The sequence below is a fragment of the Molossus molossus genome, unplaced genomic scaffold, assembly GCF_014108415.1.
Source record: "Molossus molossus isolate mMolMol1 unplaced genomic scaffold, mMolMol1.p scaffold_m16_p_5, whole genome shotgun sequence".
Classification (NCBI taxonomy): Eukaryota; Metazoa; Chordata; class Mammalia; order Chiroptera; family Molossidae; genus Molossus; species Molossus molossus.
The window spans coordinates 58,271,144-58,290,907 of record NW_023425388.1 but is presented as its reverse complement, the minus strand read 5'-3'; the positions used below and the strand labels follow the sequence as shown (position 1 = coordinate 58,290,907).

Below are 19,764 nucleotides of genomic sequence, written 5' to 3'. Positions count from 1 at the left end.
GCAGTGAGGAGCATTACGTCACCCTAATGTCAGGGTAGAAGACTCTGGAGATGCCTACTTCCGGGACAGGGTTTGAACTTTCCTGTCCTAGCAACCAACCCTGTTCACCTGTCCATCATAGGGCCATAGGCTGGTGGGGGAGGGGAGGGACAGGCATGGCTGGACCACTAATGGGTAGGAGTGATAGCCTGGGAACAAGGGCGGTGGGGAAATTCATTTCCGATGCAAGATCTTGGAAGGCTTTATATAGGAATTGGAAATTCCAGATTCTTCCAGACTTCTCTTCTAGAGAATTATTTATGATACTTTAGTCTCTCCCCAACCCCCACCTTTTTAAAAAAAAATAGAGCAAGAAAAAAAATTTTTTTAAGTTTTCTGTGTTTGGAAAAGGCTCTTCTCTCCTTATTTTTCTCCCCTTCTTCCTGCTCTCCATGGTGCATGTCACTCTTTTTGTTTTTAAATATAGACAAGCAGCCTTTTCTCTTCCCTCTCTCACTTATGCCCAGCGAGAAACAGATCCCAAATATTGCCAAAGCTACACTTAGAAAATAGAGAAATTTTTCTTAAGAACCTCTACACTGAACAAGATTTCAGATACAGTTACTGCATTTAATTAATTAGACGGTTATGTTTCTGCTAAATCGTGCAGGGCAGGGGGCTTGTGAACCAGCTGATAAGTAATGATTTCTCTTTCAGCAACTTGACTGCATCCAGACCCACAGTGCAGGCCCCAATGGTCACGCTGGGCTGATGGGCACTTCAGTGGTGTTTGCTCAATGTGTCTGTCTGTGGTCTTGAGGCCTGGCTGGTGATGGAGGCAGCTGTCCAGCTGTTACCCCAGATGTGAGGCCGTGCACCTGCCCTGAGGTCTGCTTTGTACGTGTGAAGCCAAACGGCTTTATTTCTTTATGTCTCCAAATTTTATTACTTTAATCTCTTGGGAAGCGAGAAGGAGAGGAGAAAACAGCCCTTCTTCCACAGAAAGCGGTTGTTGTTTGAAACGCTGACCTCTGTCCCACATGTCCTCAGCTCCCTTGGAACATTCCACGTTAATTATACAGTATGCTGCTGCCATCCACAGCTTTGGAAAACAGATAAATTCCTTTGGCATCCACAGCTCTGGAAAACAGATAAATTGTGGTTGCAGAGCAGTCTGTGCTGGGAGCAGTGAATGAAAAGGAAAAGCCGCAGCCCTGCAGGGACTGGAGGCCGCAAGGTGGCTCGGAGACCGCCAGCCTGAGGGCAGAGAGGCCCGGGAGGGATCCTGTGAGCAGGTGACTGGGAATGCAGGCGGGAGCCAGGCTTTCAGTCCGTCTGATTCTATCTGGAGGCACAAGGGCTCCAGTTCTCAGGTTCCAACGGGAAGAAATGGCTCACCTCGGCTCCTGAGCTCAGCAGCAGGGTGGTCAGAGTTCCCCAGAGACCTGGCCAGTGTCTGTGCCCAGTGGCTTCTTCTCCTCCACCATTTTTTTTCATTGTGATGAAATATATATATCACATAAAATCTGCCATTTAGCTGTTTTTAAGTGTACTGTCACTGGTATTAGTTCCATTTACAATGTGGTGCAACCATCACCACTATCTCTAAAATATTTTCATCACTCCAGACAGAAACTGTACCTGCTAAGCAGTAACTCCCATTCCCTTCCTCAGCCCCTGGCCCCTGCAGAGACTTTCTGTCTCTGAGTTCACCTGCTCTAGATGGTCCCTATCAGCAGCACTGGTCTCTGCCACTCTGCTGCCTCTCACCGGAGCACTCCGCCCTCCCCCGCCCCCGCCCCCCTGGGCTGTCAGCCCTTCTTCCTTGCTCCTCACTGAAGTTATACTTGCCAGGGCCCTTTCTTGATTTCCCGTGACTGGCCTGACCTTTCCCTAGCTGGGAGGTGGAAGTGCTCTTCCTGCCGACCTGGTTGCTCTGTATGAGGGGGTCTGTGCAAGGGTCTTCCCTCCACCACACTGTCCTGCTGAACCAGGAGCGCCGGGCTGTGTGAGAGTAGATGCTCGGGGATGTTTGTCTGAGTGGAACATGCACAGGGTGCTCGCTGTGCACTGGGGGGCACGGGCGCTGTGTCAGAGGGGTCTCCGGGTCCTGGCTGCCTGCGCTCAAGCGCGGGCTTCACCGCTTACTAGCTGAGTGGCTTTGGCTGAATCTCTTAACCCCTGTGAGCCTCAGGTTCCTCATCTGTAAAACGTGGATCAGAGTAGTGCCTCCTCACAAGCCTGAGAAGAGTAAATGAGTTCAAGGGTGTAGCACTTAGCACAGCGCGTCCTCGAGCTGGCACGTGCTGCCTTACAGGTGTGTGCCGCCACCGTAGCCTGGCGGCCGCAAAGCTGTGGGTGAAGCGAGATCACTCATATAAATGACTTCAGAACTGGCTGGCATGGAAGGAGCACTCAGTAATTGTCAGCAGTCATATGTGTGTGTGTGCGTGTGTGTTACATCAAAACCAGCCCAGCTCGGAGAACAGTTCCAGAGGTATTCTCCAGCTTAAAGTCACCACTGTTCTAACATAGGGGGCTGGACCACCCCAGGGGCAGGGGAAACCAACCTGCCTGCATTTCCTGTTCTTCTGAAGACAGGACCAGAGAAACAGGAGCCCCCATCGGAGGGATGCCAAGCGAGAAGCTTCTCGGGGACCTAGCTGAGGTGCGGCCGCTCTGGGAGGTGTCCTCAGTTCACAGTAGTCTTAGCATGTCTACCTTGTTTTCTTTTTAAGTATGGAAACAAAATATGTGCATCCTTTCTAACCCCAGGCAGAAAAGATCCTCACATTCCATCTGAATTCGGAAGACTGTGGAGCCTTACTGTTTATGTGGGTGCCTACAGTTTCAGTCAAGATTCTCATTTTTTTAAACCCACAGAAGAAAAGTTACCCTCCATGAAAACCAAGCTTTATAAAACTTGTCTCTGTGCTCTGATTGAAATGGTCAGTTAAATAGTGTTGTGAATGCTGCCAGGGCATGGAAAAGGGCTGGGCTGGAGGAGCCGCGGCCTCCTCGCAAGTGTGGACCTCTTTCTGAAGGAGGGAGACGCAGAACTAGCTGGGAAGCTGAGCTTCAGTTTCCGGAAGGCAGAGGAAATGTGTATGTGTGCATGTGTGCATGTGTGTGTCTGTGTGTTTGTTGGGGGATGCACTGTGAGAACAGAGCTTGGTTTCTGGGGGTCACACTGTTTCTCCCACTCAGCCCATGTCTGTAGATCCGTCACTCAGAGTGCTCCTTCTGGCTGCATGCGTCCCTCACATGCTGATGTGGACTGGGCCATGCCAGAGGGATCCCCAGTATCCCCTAGCTGGTCCCAGGCTCAGCAGGTATCCTCTACGAGCATGTTGAAGCAGCATGATTTTCTGATGATGATAAAAGGGATTTGCTTCTGTATGTATGTGAGGGCCAGGAGGCTAGCGTGCAGACTGGCTGTCAGTGCTTGCCAAAGATGGATCGGCCATCGGTCTCATTTCTCCTCTGGCCTTTGCTTTAGATTCTAGAAGCAGCACTGTATACATCATGCATTGAGCTGGGTTCCCTGAACCCCTAACTTCTCTCTCTCGAAACAAGCAAGACCTGTCTGAAGCGCCTGCCTGTCTTCCTGCTCCCAGCCCTGCTTCCTCCGAGCTTGAGGACCTATAGGCCAAGGAAAGGGACAGAAGAAGAGGGGTTTGGATAAGTGGTCCTTTTCCATGTAGCTCCTAAAAGCACCTAGCTTTCTACTGTCGAACTGCTGGCCTTCAGTGAGAATCTGATCTACGTGGGAAAGCGCAGTTCCTGTCAGTGAAGATGCCCCGACCCGCAGATCAGGAGGCTTGGGGCCTTGCCCAGCCTCTCAGGCTGGCTTCCACAAGTTAGCAGGTGTCCATGCTCACAAACAAGCACCCAAGTAACAAAGTGACTTGAGGAATGGCCCATCAGCAAGACCTGAACAACCCCTTTCCCTAGCAACATGCATAAGCACTCCGAACTAGATGGAAACCCTTGGTCTAAACGACAGGCCTTCAGGTGTCCCCTGCCCCCGGCTGATCATATGGGGCACAGGTTATGTGCTAGACCCAGGACTAGACCGCAGAAGGACGGAGTCCCGTCACCCACCCCTGCTGTGCACCACAGTGCTCTGTGTGATCTCATTTAATTCTCTGGCAACGCCTCTCATCTGAGGTGCCACGCTCCCCGATACTACAGGGAGAAAACCGAAGCAAAAGGAAGAGAAATTGCTTCTGTGAGTGCCTGCCCTTCAGGGACTGTCCAGCACCTCCTCCCCTCCTGCCATCTCACGGCAGTCTTCGGGTGATGGTTGGTTCCGAAGGAGCTGGCACCAGGATACTGTGGACTGACTCTGAGTCTTTCCTCTTCCTCTACCTGCCCGCTACCCAGAGTGCGACCTGTGGGCCATAGCGTCACATCACACAAGGGCTTGTCAGAAATGCAGACTCCCGCCCCTCCCACCTGCTGGATCCCACGTTGCAGACACCCCTTGAGTGCACAGTAACGTTTGGGAAGCACTGGCACATGCTGCCCAGCCGTATGAGAGAAGCCTGGGAGGGGGAGAGGAGACGAGCAGGGTGAGCTGAGGAGGACGAGTGTGAAGCTTGAAGAGCTTAGTTTGCTACACGGTTCCCAAAATCTGAACAAGGCCTGAGGGAGGAGTCGGCCAGTCACCTCTGTCAGCAGCCCTGGCATGTTGTCCGCACAGGACGAGCCACAGGAGGCCTGGTTGGGCCGCTCTGGTCTGTGTGCATGTGGGCAGGTGTCTGTAGCTCTTGGGCCAGGTGACTGAGGAGGAGGAGGCCCCAGTAGGGGAGGGGAGTGTGGAGGCGCTGGCCGGCCGAGGGGCGTGGAGGTGGGTCTAAGCAGAGTGCTGGTTCCCGCTCTGCTGGGCAGGTTGGTTTCTTTTCTCCTTTGCCTCCTTCCCAGGGTGTGTCCACAGCCGAGGTTTCTTCTTGCTTTTCCTCAGGCTGAGACTTAGTTGGAAACTTGTGGCCTCCCCGGCAAGACACCCTTGGGTTCTACATGGGGCAGAGAGCAGAGGAGCTGGGAACGCCACCCCCTTGCCGGCACCAGGATTTGTGGCACCAGAATGAGGCCCCCCCAGGCTGGGGTGGGTGAAGATAGTCGCCTACTCTGTGGGATGTGGTCCAGGGCACAGCACCTCTCCCTCAGTCAGCAGCCCCGCAGCTGAACCGCCGTGGGAGAAGGGCAGAGAGGGGCGGCCAGGGGCCCTCGGGAGGAAAGGCCTCCCTGAAGCCAGAGGGTTCCAGAGTGCCCACGGGACTGCTGCTACTTCAGAGGAGGCTAATTACTTTCCTCGGGTCATGGCTTGGACTGGCATCCAGTGCTAATGCCAACTCTGATCTGTTTAAAGTTTCACTCTTCACATTCACTCAGATCTCAGTTGGCAATTCTAGTTAAGCCCAAGCCCGGGGACTCCCCCTAGAGAGAGACGAGAAGCCATAGATAGGCCTGTGCGCCCGTGGGCCAGATTCCCTCCTCTGCAAGGTTCCGCCAGCTCCAGACAGCCCCACACCGGCCTGTGTGGACACCTGGATAGAGCGCTAGGTGGGGCAGGGGGAGGGGGAGGGTAGTTCTGATTCTCTTCCTCCTTTATAAGGAACCCCGCATGGCAGAGATTCTGGTGAACTATCTGGAAAGCATGGAGAATAGACCTGAGCAGGTCGGATCCAAGGAGGGACTAAGGAATACACTTCCTTAGGAAGGAGAAAACGTCTCCCTAGGAAATCAGCATGCACAGCAGGGAGGCAGAGGAAGAGCTCTGGGGCACCTGCCCCGGGCAAGGTGGGGGGGCTGCCCTCTGGAAAGAGCTGGGGAGAGGCAGCTTTGCTCCAAGTCTTCTGGAGAGAAGGCGGTGTGTGGACGGGTGTCTCACAGCTGTCCCCATCCCCATCTTCCCAGCCTGGTCCTGTGTTTGGGGAAAGGGCCACAGAGTCACAGCTCTCTGAGCTGGGAAGGCCTCCTTGTTGTACAGGTGGGAAAATGAGGCCCTGACAGGTGAGTGACCTGGCCACTGTCGCTGTGCAAGTCAGTGATAATGATTCGAGTAGCTGTTGCTATTTATGCTATTTCTAGAGTGCTCAAGCTTGGAGCTCTTTATCCTCCTCCATCCCCTGTGTCTACAGTCGGTCCTCACGCTCCGGTCCCACGCCTGCTGAGTCTGGCCTGGATCCTGCACTTCCTCCCTCCTCAGCACCACCGCTCCCCTGGTCACTGCAGCAGCCACCTGTCCGGCTGCTCCCAGCCAACCTACCCCGACCAGCGACCTCCCTCGCACAGGGGCCACCGCGCTTTAACCCCTCTTTCACTCTAGTGTCAAGGCCGATCTCCCTGCCCTTCCTCCCAGGACCCTTCCTCGCCCGGCCCTGCCCACTGCCCATCTCATCTCCAGCAGTGCTGGGCTCTCATGGCCACCTCCTCTCCCCTGGCCTGTCGTCACGTCTGGGCCCAGACACCACTGTCTCCACTAGGCCTCCCCTGAAACCCCCAAGCCTGGCTGAGGAGCCTCTTGGGGTCCCACTGTTGTGCTATCCTCTTTCTTACCACCTGGAACCGTGATTGCCTGCTGTCTGGTCTGGCGCCCCACCCCCTTCCTGACACTAAGCTCCACGAGGGAAGGAATTATAATTGTCTGTCTTATTTGGTGTTGTCTCCCAGGGCCTAGAACGGTATCTAGCATAGTAAGTTTTCAGTAGGTAGTTCTTGAATTAATAATTGTGCCAGGTTCTCCCCCTGGCACTTGGCATACAGTGTCTTATCTAAGCCTGATAAGAGCCCAGAGAGTGAAGTCATTGGCTGTGGCCCCCCCTCTGGAAGGGCAGCCCCGAGATGGGAGCCCAGGCCTGACCCCTCAGCCTGCCCCTCTGTGCTTATTAACTGGAATGGCAGCTTCTCCCCTGCAGGTCTGGGGTCCCTGCTGAGCCCCTTTGCATGCTTAGAGTCCAAGGAAGAGCCTCAGTGACCGGGGCTCAGAGGAGAGCTGAGATTCCCGGCCACCTTTGAGGACTTGCTTATTCTCTGAACCAGGCTCTTTGGATAAGCCCTGGTAATGTTGCTCCTTGGTCCAGCCCAGCACGATTGTAATCTGAGCTGGCCTGTCAAGAGGACAGTTTGCTTTGTGGAATTTATTCTTTTTTTTTTTTTTTCCTTCTTAAAGGAAGAAGAAAAAAGGCAAAGGACAAAGCCAGCATAATGGATTGCCAGGCTGGAGGCTCGGGGCGTGCAGAGCAGCCAGCTGTGTGGGGTGCCAGGCAGGCGGGGGCAGCTGGGTGTCTGGGTGGGCTGGAGGCACGTCTTGCTCAGGTGTGTTCTGTTTATATAAATGACCTCTGATGCAGTTGCGTCTGTGCATTAGCCCGGGCAGCTGGGGTGAGGAGAGGCTTATAAAGTCAGAGGGGTCTTGCTGCGTCTTGGGGCGGCACGGCCTGTGGGAGGCCTGTGAGCGGCATGGAGCAGAGGTGAACGAGGCCTCGGGCGAGCCCTGGGTGGAAGAGCAGGCTGCCCGCCAGCTGTCCTGTGTTGCACACCCGCTTAGGGCTCACAGCGTTGTCATCCCCACAGCCGAAGGGTAGGACTGTCAGAGGCCTCGAGCATGAACCGGCCCTGTCGGAATGGTCAGTGAGCCCGAGGGTCACACTGGTCTCGTCCATCCTGGACTCCGCCAGGTTGTCACTGTGCACAGACTGCAGCTCACAGAAATGCTCACCACCAGGCGAGGCTTCGATGATACATGGAAACGGGTGTTTGAAACAAAAGCAAGTAACTGGGGGAAAAAAAAGTTTGCACTGTACTCACACACTGGTGCTGATTTAGAGAGATAAAGTACTGGAGCTTGGTGATGGAACCGTCAGCTTTCCAAATCAGTGAAGGATTCCAGGGCTGATTCATCCGTTTAACAGATGGAGGAGCTGAGGCCTTGGGAAGGGAGGTGACCTGTCCAGGTTCACCCTGACGGTGTGTGCAGAGCCAGATGACTGGGTTCAGGGCCCCTGCCTGTCATAGACAAGGTGGGAAGCATATGTGTTTGCCAAAGAATCCACACTGCTTCTCACTGACCGTGACGTGTGTCCACGGCGTTCGTCATCTCTGATTGTGTTGAGCATTTTACCTGCATTATCACATCACATCCTCCCGACCGTTTTCAAAGAGGAGGCCTGAGGCACGGAGAACTTCGGTACCTTTCCCAGAGTAGTAGCAGAGGACCACAATCTGCATTCTCCTCCGCGTCACGCACAGGTGTGCTTTTCTTGGCAGAGGAAAAGGAATATACACCTGCCTCCCCTGCACCCCAGACTGAGTGCTAATCCCTGGGGATGGAGGGTGGCAGAGCTGAGCCCCCTCTCCTGACATGTTAAACTGCGGCTTCAAGGAAGCCTTTCCCCAGTGGTCCCCCTCCCTTCACCTCAGGACTGTGACAAAGTGAGACGGCGCAGCAAGCATTAGTATAAAATTCATGTACAATTTACAAGTGGCTATGCCACCTATTTTATGGCCATTTTCAGGATATAATGTTATCATTGCTACTCTTATGGTTTTTCATGTCCTTATGAAAATAATAGAAATACTATTTTCTTTGGATTATGTTCTTTGGGCCAGCAGCATCAGCATTACCTGGGAGCCTGTCAGAACTTGTCAGAAATGTGGCATCTGAATGAGAACCTGCATTTTTACAAGCTCCTAGCTGAGTTCCTTGCACCTGAGGTCTGAGAAGTGTAGCTGCCGAGACAGGCTCCCGAGAGGCAGGCCTATGTCTGGCCCAGGGTTGGCCCCCACAGTGCTTGCTCTGTGTCTGACAGATGGAAGGTCCTCAGTGTTTGTCCTCAATTTGGCGATCACTGTTTTTCACCTTTGACTGAGACCCATGCCACACATGTGTAGGACAGCGAGCAGGGGCAGCTTAGATAGAATGGGGGGCTCATGATTTTTTTCTGGGCTTGAGAAGTAACACTTCTTGCTGCAGCTTGGTTGCTTTTGTGCCCGGATCAACCGCACCCAGATAGTCTCTCCAAGGTCCCGCTCCTGGGTCGGAACACCCCTGGCGGTGAGGGTGAAGGGCACTGGGCTGGATTGACTGAGATTTATTCCGGATGCAAGGTTAAATTCCACACATACCCGTCCCCATCACCCTTCCCGCTCATGTCTGTGTCCTGCTCACTGTCCCGGAAAGCACCTCGGCATGTGTCCTGGCATTTCTGTCCTGTGTGCCTGGTGCCAAGGGGCCACTGGGGGCAGTGAGCCAGTTCTGAAGGTGACTTCCTCTGGCTTTGTCGTCAGCCTGATGGAAGTCCTCCCTCAGCCTCAGTTCAGGGGTAGGTCAGGATTGTGGAGCTGAGCCGAGGCCTGCCTAGGTGGCTGCAGGTGGGTCCTCACCACCCAGCCTGCTGGCTGAAGGCGCTGTGGGTTGGTCTGGGGCTCCCACCGGATTTGAGCTGCTCGCTAGCAGTGATGAGCAAGCCCTTGTACTTGGAAGCCAGGGGGTCTTCCAGGGCCAGCCTGGGAAGGGTGTTGTCCCGAGGGCTGCAGCCACTCCTGGGTCAGGTTACCTCTGGGCCCTTCATCGCTGACCTTGGTCACACTGGCATCTCATCGCAGATGTGCATTTCTGGGCTGGTGGGGCCTCTTCCCTGCCTTGCCTTCTCATCCTCACTTTGAGTGAAACCTGGTTCCCTCCAGTTTATACCCCTTGGCTCCACCTCACAAGGTCCAGGGCACTTTCTCCCCCAGTTACCTTTCTGGATTGTTCCACCACCTTCATTCAGCATCCCCTCTCTGCCATCTGATTTGACAGTCTCTTATTTCTTCATTCAGTCATTCTTTAATCCATCCATTCATTCATCCATTTGAAACTTAACAGTTCCAAAGGCCCGCTGTGAATCAAATGTCCACGCCAGGCCCCGAAGACATAAAGATGAACAAGATGCATTCCCTTATCAACCCCAGGGTTCCCTGACTCCGCTCACGCCCTCAACACTCAGGCAAATCCTCTTACTCGTCTTTTATTGGTTCCTTATTGCATTTCCCAGGGCCCTTGTACACTGTTTTTCTTTCTCAACCTGATTTGTACCCCTGCCCCTCTGTCTCCATAGATGACTTTACCTCTTAACTTCCTGGGATTTAGAGTTCACCAAAAACAAGCCTTTTCAGTATTCCTGACTCCCACCTAGAACTCTGTCCGTCCTGTAATCTCAGGTGTGCCCCAGGACTTCCCTCATCTCGGCAAACTCTCAGACCTTGTTTGATACCTCACGACCACACTTTCCTCATTGATAACGTGGAAATGATAGCATTTCCCTCATTTTTTTTATCCTCACCTGAGGACATTTTTTTTGCATTTATCTTCAAGATAGAATAGGAGGGAGAAAGGAAGGAAGAGAAAGCGAGAAAAACATCGATGTGAGAGAGTCACATCGAGTGGCTGCCACCCACACGACCCCATCCAGGGCCGGGGACAAACTGCAACAGTGGTACATGCCCTTAGCGGGAACCGAACCCGGGACTCTCTGGTCCACGGGCCGATGCTCTAACAGCTGAGCCAAACCGGCCAGAGCTCCCTCATTTTTTTGTAACAAATCTTAAATGAGTTAATACCTTAAGGGCCTGACACATAGTAAGTATTCGCTACATATTAGCCATTATCATGGTCAAACTACTCCAAGTTCCCACCCTGCCGTTCACCCTACATTTCTTCTCTCTCCACTCTGCCCTCCTCTGGCATACGCAGTTCTCCCTTGGCACATAGACGTGTTTAGCAACCTCTCTGTCCACTCTTGGCTGTGAGGTGCCACCTGCCTGCCTTGCTCTGTTTCCTTCTGTGCATGCCGAGTGCCCAGCCTCTCAGTCTCCACCACTCTCTTTCCCGAAGGTTTCTGTCGCCTCCTGCGGCATCTCCAGGTTCTCACCCTCTGCACCTTTCGGCACTGTCCTATTGTCCCGTGCGGTGAGGTGCTGGGGCAGGGCAGGACCAGGAGACACTGATGATCTCAACTAGTGACAGGTGGCCCCTGAGCTCCCCCAAGGGCTGAGAGTGGGGAAGGGTGGGGCTTTGCAGTCCGAGGGGCTCACCCTCAGTTCCCTGTCACTGGAGCAGAGGGAGAACTGAGTGGGTAGCTCAAATGGGATTGAAGAACCCTGAGGCCAAGGTGAGGCCCTCATCATGGTCATTGAAATTGTTGAGGGTGCCCCTAGGGATGGAGCAGAGAGGAGGAGGGTATGGGTGGCATTCGGACTGATGACGCTGTGGTGGATGGCCGGAAGCTGTGGAAGCGTGTGCGTGGGGAGAAGCAGTGTGCACCCCCGGGGGCGGGGGAGTGGGGACAGGACGAGTCTCCACCTGCTGAGGGGAGGGCTGAGGTACGCGGTTCTGTCTGGGTCATCATTCTGTCCAGGCAGGCTGGGCTCGGTGACACGCCTGCTCCCTGGGTGTGTGAGAAGAGGATGATGCTTTGTGAAGGGCACCCAGCCCTCCAGGGGGCACAGGGGTGCAGCCCCTGGCCCTGGCTGTGCCATGCTGTGGGAAGCCTCGGGCTGATCAGCAGCCCTTTTAGAGGGCAGGGAAGAAAACAGGACTGGGGACGTTTGGGGCGCCACCAGGCTTCAAAATTGGCCAGCCATCCTGTGGCAGGTTGGAGGCCTTGCCCACAGGGATGGTCAACCCTCCACGATTCCAGTGCTGTACCAGGTTTTACAGAGTACACAGAGACAGATTGGTCATCGCTGGTGCGGCTTGGGGAGCGAGACAGATTATGTGGGTCACCTTTACTGTTCTAGGCTCCCTGAAGCAGGAAACCATGTCGAAACAGAAACTCCCATCCAGCTGGCTGGTTGGACGAGGACTGGTCTCTGAGGCACCACCACACCCTGAGAGGAGCCTGGGCAGGGAGGGGTGTTTGGCCTGCTGTGGCTGAGCATCCATGGTGACAGTCAGGGCCACTCCTCAGGGCATGGCGCCGGGCAGGGTTCGTGCATGTGTTTGCCCCTAGAGTTTCGTTACAGCTGCTGTGGGAACCCGGAGCAGCCACACACAACTCCGGCTGGACCTGCAGGCCCACGGTGCCTGTTCCAGTAGGGAGTCTCCTCTCCATCCCCATGTGATTGCTGAGCCAACTGAGGTCCTGAGAGGCCCAGCGGCTCACACAGCTGGCCTCGAGCCCGGCCTGTGGGTTCCAGAAGCAAACCCCCTCTTCTCTCACTACGGCCACTGCTGTTGTATCAACATCGGGGTCTCGTGTCCTTGCTACCCCACCGATTTCCTGAGGGCATGTTCTGCCCACCTTCAGATCTGTTGGGTCCAGTAGGTGCTCCATTTACTATTTGTGTTACCACTGATTGATTTCTTCTCTCAACTCAGTGTGCTGCTTGGGGTTCCAGCTTGTCTTACTAAGAACTGGGAGACAGCAGTGTGGACTTGCGGGCATCCTCTGCTGGTTGACCAGTGCGAATCTGTAAGTGTCTGGGCTCTGGTAAGCTGTGGTACTCTGAGGGTTTCTCTTGTTCTGCCACTAATACTCTGTGTGACTTTGGGACATTTCACCCTCTCTGACCAGCAGAGCTAGAGACCCAAGTCTGCCTCAGGCCTTGCCAGCAAGAGACCCTAAAGGGTCAGTTGTGACTCTCAGAACATTTTACAGCTTTGCAGTGGTCCCACGGCTGCAGGCAGACCCTGCCCTTCCCAGCTGGACACCACGGGGCAGTGGTTCCCCAGAGAACTGCAGCATCCACCCCGAAGCATTTCAGCCTGAGCTCCAGGCAGGACCGTGACACAGTCATTGCTCCGAAACCAGCCCCCTGTCACCCAGATGTCCCCAGGTCACCTCACGGGACCTGGGGTGGACTGCTCCCCACTCCTGGCTTTCCTCCTGGAGGCCTGGAAAACAGGGTCCCTTCCAAGTCAAACAAGAGCTCGCTGGGGCTGGTACGCAAGCATGGGCACAAGGGAAACGGTGTTTCCTGATCCCGGCCCTCGCTGATTAGAGGGCATCCCGACCATGCGCTTCCTCCGGAGGAGGCCGGCGGGCGTGCTCCTGAGCGGCTTTGCCCTCAGCTCTGCTGACGCTCGAGGCCGAGCCGCGGGGGGAGATGTGCTTGTATGGTGTTGTCTTCGTAAGCCTCAGGCCTGAAACAGTCCTCCGCCGGGAGCCTGCAGCTGAACTCAGCCCGAGGCCGCACAGGCTCCCAGAGCTTTGCCCAGGCTCCTGCGTATCCCCTCCTGCCTTCTTCCCTCTCCGGAGCGAGAGTAGGACGCTCGGAGCCTTAGGAGCTGAGAAAAGTCCGCCAAGGGGGAGAAAGGCCTGAAGAGACAGGGAGGCAAAGGGTCTGTGGTCCGGGGGAGGGGGCAGGAGAGGACAGAGGGGTTGTTCATGGCCCCGCGTGTTCTTGCCTGGAGGATGGGAGCTTTAGATTCTCTGGCCAGTGTCTCTGGTTGGGAGACTCGTTGGGGTGACCTTGGCAGTGATAGTCAGGGGAAGACTTGAAAGAGGAAATGACTTTGCTTTTCAAAATCATTTCAGATATCCCTTTCATTAAAGATGGGTTTTCTTCGGAAAACCAGTTTGCTGGCTTTTAATGGATCTCTTTTACGATTATTTTTTTATTATTATTATTATTTTTTATCCTCACCCGAGGACATTTTTCCACTTTTTGTTCAGGTAGAGTGGGAGGGAGAGAGAGAGGAACAGAGAGAGAGAGAGAAACATCGATGTGAAAGGGACACATCGAGTGGCTGCCACCCGCACAACCGACCAGGGCCGGGGACAAACTGCAACCGAGGTACATGCCCTTAGCGGGAACCGAACCCAGGTCTCTTGGGACCGCAGGCCGACGCTCTAACCCATGAGCCAAACCGGCCAGGGCTCTTTTACGATTATTAATTAGGACATACTTGATGTAAAACATTTAGGAAATTCACCGCTCATCACTGGAAGAATGGGCTTGATGGGTTTTCATTTGTATTTTCCAGTAAAGCCTCCTTGACTTCTGGACAGACTTAACGTTTACAAGGGACCATCCATCTGCTCCGGGGCTTGTTCCGTAGTTGAAGTTCTTTCTTTTTTTTTTTTTTTTTATCCTCACCCGAGGACATTTTTCCATTTTTTGTTCAGGTAGAGCGGGAGGGAGAGAGAGGAAGAGAGAGAGAGAGAAACATCGATGTGAAGGGACACATCGAGTGGCTGCCACCCGCATGACCAACCAGGGCCGGGGACAAACTGCAACCGCGGTACGTGCCCTTAGCGGGAGCCGAACCCAGGTCTCTCTGGACCGCAGGCCGACGCTCCAACTGCTGAGCCAAACCGGCCAGGGCCGTAGTTGAAGTTCTTTCTAAAGGGGAAGAAGCCTTATCCTTCTAGTGTGGGCTCCAGGGGACCAAGAAGGATGGACAAACCGCTGCACAGGCCCAAATCCAAACAATGAGGCAGGGTGACATGACGGGTGTGGGTGTGGAAGAGTAATGAGGGAACCTTCTGGAAGTCCCAGGACTCGACCAGATGCTGCATTCATACAGGGGTTTCCTGCAGCCTTGGCATGGCCATGGCAGTGCCCATGGGTGTATATGGGAGCTCCAGGTCCTGTGAGGAAGGCAGAGGTCTGGGCACTCTTTGACCCACCTCAGAGTGGCTCTCGGGTCTGACCCTGGTCCCCAGTGCCCCTGGCCTTGGGGTGTGCCAGCAAGATTCAGCAGAAAGATTGAAATCTAAGAACTGCTCCTTGGAACATGAGCCCATGGAACTCGAGGCAAAGGTGAAAGAGACCTCGAGATCAGAAGCCCTGGATTCGAGTCGGGGCCCTGCCCTGACAAACTAGGACCTCCGTGCCCTCCCTGTGCCAAAGCAGGCGGTGATGCCAGGAGAGGAGCTGGGGTAGAGGAGCTAAGAGGGCTTCGCAGCCCTGCCCTGCTGCTGCCGGTGAGACAGTGATGGTACCACCTTGTTGGGCCGTTTCCCGTGGGACCAGAGCCCGGCCTGAGCTCTAACCCCTTGGTCCCTGTGTCATTCTCTCTGTCAGAATTCCTCCACGAGAACCAGCTGACACCAGGCCAGAGAAACCCGCCATTCCCCTAAGTAGCTGCTCTGTTTTTTCTGGGTTCATTTTGGGGCAGCAGGAATGCTTTGAACAAGAGCACCCTGGATACAATCTTATACTTAGAGAATCATTGCTTTATCTCTAGACGGTGTTTCTGCTGAAGCAGACACCCCGAGCAGCTTGCATTTCTAATTTCCTGTCCCTTCTTTGCTTCACCTTACAAATCATCATGTGTCCATGTCCCAGACCTGGTTCTGTCTGGCTGTTTGTTATAAAATGCCGCTTGGTCCTGATTGAGTGGCTGCGCCAGGCATTCTGTTCCCAAAGAGGCGCCTGGGTTATGGTCTCTGCCTGGAAGGGTGTTCTGTCCTCTCTCTCTGGCCCCCTTTCCCAGGCCCATTAAGTTCAGTGTCAGGTCACCCTGGCCTAGGCAGGGAAGATTTGGAGGAGCTTGCCTGCTGAGGCTGGTGAGGGTGTCGGGGCTGCGGCAGTCTCCCTGCTCCCCAGCTTGCTCAGGAGTAAAAGCTGTTCTGAACCCCTTTGGACCAGCTGAGCACCTGTCATGCTTCCTTGCCCCTCTCTGCACCCCAGACAGACCTGGCAGTGGGGACCGCATGCTCCGTGAAGCAGCAGGTCTCTCTGCAGCTGCAGCTCTGTGTCCTGGTATTTTCCTGCCCCCGAGTCCAGCTGCATCGAAGACTGCATAACCTGAGCCACACCGACCTTGCGTCTCTCCTTGTCGGTCATGTTTTTGCTCCTGAGGCCCTGCTGTTTGGGCACTGCAAGGCAGGCGATGGTGGTCCTGGGAGACCTCACTGACCCAGGACAGGCTGACTTGACTCCACACCTCGTACCATCTTGTTCTCCGGGAAGAAAGAGATGAAACCTGGAGATACAAAAGGACAGTGGGCTCAGCGGCGAATGGGTGTCCAGGGGTTTCACAGGACCGCTCTGCCTCCCCGCTGCTGTCCGTGCAACCCTGGCCTCTCCCGTGATGTGTCTGCTCTCTCCCCAAGGCGTGAGCAGCCCCTTGCCAGCGGAGTACCCCTCCCCTGGCAGAGGGTCCTCTACGTGCTGCGGTGGCCCACGTCTATTTGGTAGAGTTTTTATGTTGCTGGTTTGCAGGCTGGAGCTGGCATTAACCGTTTGGAAGAAATATGGTAAGATGAGCAAACAGTCGCCAGCTGCGTTGCAGCCCCTCTGCGGTCCCATCTGCACAGGCCTCGGCGGTGGGAAGGACTCCAGCATCTCAGTTGGCTTGGGAAGCTTATTTTTGCCAAGCTTTTTATCACCAAGCAGGCGCCAGAGCGCTGTTCCACTCATAGTCCAGTTATGGCAAAGCTCAAACAATGAACCTGTGTGTTTTGTGTGTAAGAACGTCCAAAGGGAATGCTTTTCCCCTCGCCGGGATCAAACTCCCGGCGCCCTTTATGATATTCGAGACCTCAAGAAAGTTCTCTCCATTCCCAGACTTGGAAAAATGTGTTAGAGCTGGAATACAGTCCACCGGGGCCCACCTGGGCCAGGTCTCTGGTTTTCCTTCATCACACAGATCCTGTCCTGTGACTGGTCGGGAAGCTTGCTGTGGGAGGCCAGCGGGGGCACGTCCAGGCTGGGAGCAGAGCTGGTTTTGCCAGAATGTGTTCCCTACCCTAACGATTCTCTAGAGAAGGGGTGACGCAGGTAAAAATAGGTGCAGAACACTTCCCTGGCCCACTCCTGCCCCTTGGCCATGACCAAGGGCCCTCCCTCCTTCCTCCTTGCTCCAAGCCACTGGCCCTGAGACTGCATCTCGGGGACGTGGCGCCGGGACTTTCTGCCCCTCCCGCGGCCCTCCCTTGCAGCACACAGGGACTTGATACACTTGCCTGTGACACGGTACAGATTCTGAACCTCAGAACGTCTGTTTTCATTGCTATAAAACTGGGCTGAAATAGTATCTCCCTCCAGGGTGGTTGTGAAGACCCAGGGGAACAGTGCTGGCCAAGGGCTTCACCCCACACACCGGGCTAAGTTTGCTCTCTTTCCCCCTCCCAGGCACACCTTCTGGCAGTTCCGCCACGAGAACCCCAAGACCCGAGTCGGGGGCCCGCCGCCGGAGGGGCTGCCTGGCTTCAACAGCGGGGTGATGCTGCTGAACCTGGAGGCCATGCGCCAGTCGCTGCTCTACAGCTGCCTGCTGGAGCCGGCACAGGTGCAGCAGCTGGCCGACAAGTACCACTTCCGAGGCCACCTCGGGGACCAGGACTTCTTCACCATGATCGGCATGGAGCACCCCGAGCTCTTCCACGTGCTGGACTGCACCTGGAACCGGCAGCTGTGCACCTGGTGGAGGGACCACGGCTACAGCGACGTCTTCGAGGCCTACTTCCGGTGCGAGGGCCACGTCAGGATCTACCACGGGAACTGCAACACCCCTATCCCGGAGGTCTAGGCACACTCTGCCTGCCGTGCCCTTGGGCGCCTGGAACTGGGGGAAGGGGCGCCTCTGGAACAGGCCCCCGGGTGGTGTCTGAACCCATTGAGGGACACTGCAGGGGCGTCCCTTGCGATCAGGTGCTGCTGCTCCACCCCGTAGGTCACTGTCCTAAGGCCACCCAGTGCGACTGGACTGCACGCTCCTGGTGCTTGGGGACATTCCCGCCAGGGGCCAGCATCATGACAGGCAGGCACGGAGACATCTTCCAGGGGCGAGGAAGCCGGTTTGAAGAGAAGGACGGAAAGAAAACCATGCCCTTTGCCTTCAGCCCCCAGAGAATGGAAATCCGTTTAAGAACTGTCCTTTCTTGGACAAAATGTAAATTTATTTTACATGGATAGGTTTCCATTCTGAGAGAAAGAACGAACAGAACCTCTGCAGCGCACAGTGAGCTGACCCAGTGAGCCAGGGCGTTACCGGCTGGCCCAGACTCGGGCATCCCCACGGAGGCCGCGTTCCGCGCGCGCTCACCCCCGCGGCGCCCGTCGCCAGCCGTAGGTGTGACAATGGCCACCCCTTTCAGGAGGGCCTTCCGCCCCAGAACGGCCCACGTCACGCACTGGGCTCGTTCTGTAGCTCTGAGCTCCCAGCTGCTCACAGAACCTCATTATCCCTTCTTCAGCTGAACCCACTCCAGATGCCTCAGAAATCAAATCTGTCATCAAAGAACAGAGGCCGGCCACCCCGAGGACATGCGGTGGAATTGTCTGGACTGGGAAGACTCGTTCCAAAGAGGAGCCCAGCGGGGCCGGAGTACCGTGTGGCTCCCACGGGCTGTTGCTCTCAGCCTATAAACACCCCAGTCTCTGCTTGGAAAAACCCCTCCTGACTCACTGCACCAGGCCAGACTGCACCTTAGGAGGATGTAGATATTTTTAAATTTCTCCTTTGAATGGGTTCTCGTATGAGTAAGCTGCAAACAGGAAGCCCTTGTGGTCCATTTTGTAGAGTTAAGCTGAAGTCCTTGGGGAAGAAATGCTGTTGGATTTTCATCTTATTTTATTTTAGTTTCATTTACTTTTTTATTTCTTTTCATCATAAGTGAGAATGGCTAATAAATAATCTTGGAGAACGCAGTGGTTTATGTCGTGTGTGCTCTGCTCGGTTCCCTGTGACACGCAGGCTCCGAGTGGAGACCGGGATCGGTGTCCCTCCGCCGCCCTCTCTGCGTGACGAAGTGCGCAGGCCCTGGACTCGGGAGAGCGCGTCTGGGAGGATCTGGGGAGGGTGGTGCGTTACGTTGGGTTCACATCAACGGGTTCACATCGGGAATGCTTTATTCTGGTACGGGCAGGCCCTTTTGCTCCTGGAGCAAAAACAACCCCATCCTTTCCCCTTCTCCTTACCCCAGACTATCCCGTTACATCACCCCTGACAAAGTGGAGCCCATTTCCCTCCTGACTCTCGGCGCCCACAGAGTTGGTCTGTTCTCCTAGGTGCTCGATTTCCTATTTATAGCCACCAGTCATTGAATGCTCGCTGTGTGCTCGGCATCCACTGGGGATTTATGTACACCCAGTAATACTCATGAATACCTCACGGAGGTAATTAAAATTCTAAATTTATTGTAAGAAAGTATGAGTGATGTGGACAGAGCGTCATTGTTTGTCACAGCATGTTTTCATAACAGAAAAAAATTGGGACCAACTGAAAATGTTGAATAGGGAAGGGGATAAATCATGTATGTTACATCCATATAATAGAAAACTTTAGATATTAAAAATTTTTTTGAAAAATATTTAATGTATTGGAAAATGCTTACAGTATGCTATTAAGTAAATAATAGAAAATATAGATTTGTATATAGTCTGTTCCTAATTTTGTTTTAAAATCACATCTATGTGTGTATGTATACATACATATATGTATCTGTATATGTGTTTGTGTGTGTATATATGTGTATATGTATATATGTATATATAAAATGAGAGAGCCTGTTCTGCTATATTTTATTAGTTAAACTATTTAAAAAACGTGTTTCAAATACCATATTTGGAAAAACAAACAAACAATTACTTCAATGGGAAAAAAGTGAATAAAATGCTACAGCATTTTAGACTCACAATAACAAAGGTATTTTTCCTGCAGTAATTTCAGTAAAGTGCTTCTATAGCTGTGAGTGTCTTTTGTTGCAAGAGAGAAACAATAAACTGGTTGATCCAAATGGGCAAAAGCCAAACAAAATCTCCGTATTGTTTTTGAGATCGCCACCTCTGGAGCGTTCTCCCTCCCGGTCACCAGTGGCCTCGGCCTTACAGCTCCATGGCAAC

General features: G+C 54.0%; 1 protein-coding gene across 1 annotated transcript in view; it reads left to right on the top strand.

The window, feature by feature from the left end:
• XXYLT1 (xyloside xylosyltransferase 1) overlaps positions 1-18,521 on the top strand; it is a 167,663-nt gene extending 149,142 nt beyond the window's left edge. Inside the window, exon 4 of the mRNA XM_036243636.1 lies at positions 17,053-18,521. Coding sequence (XP_036099529.1) covers positions 17,053-17,449 — 397 coding nt within the window. The 3' untranslated portion in view covers positions 17,450-18,521. The remainder of the gene's footprint in view (positions 1-17,052) is intronic.
• Positions 18,522-19,764: the final 1,243 nt, after the last annotated feature.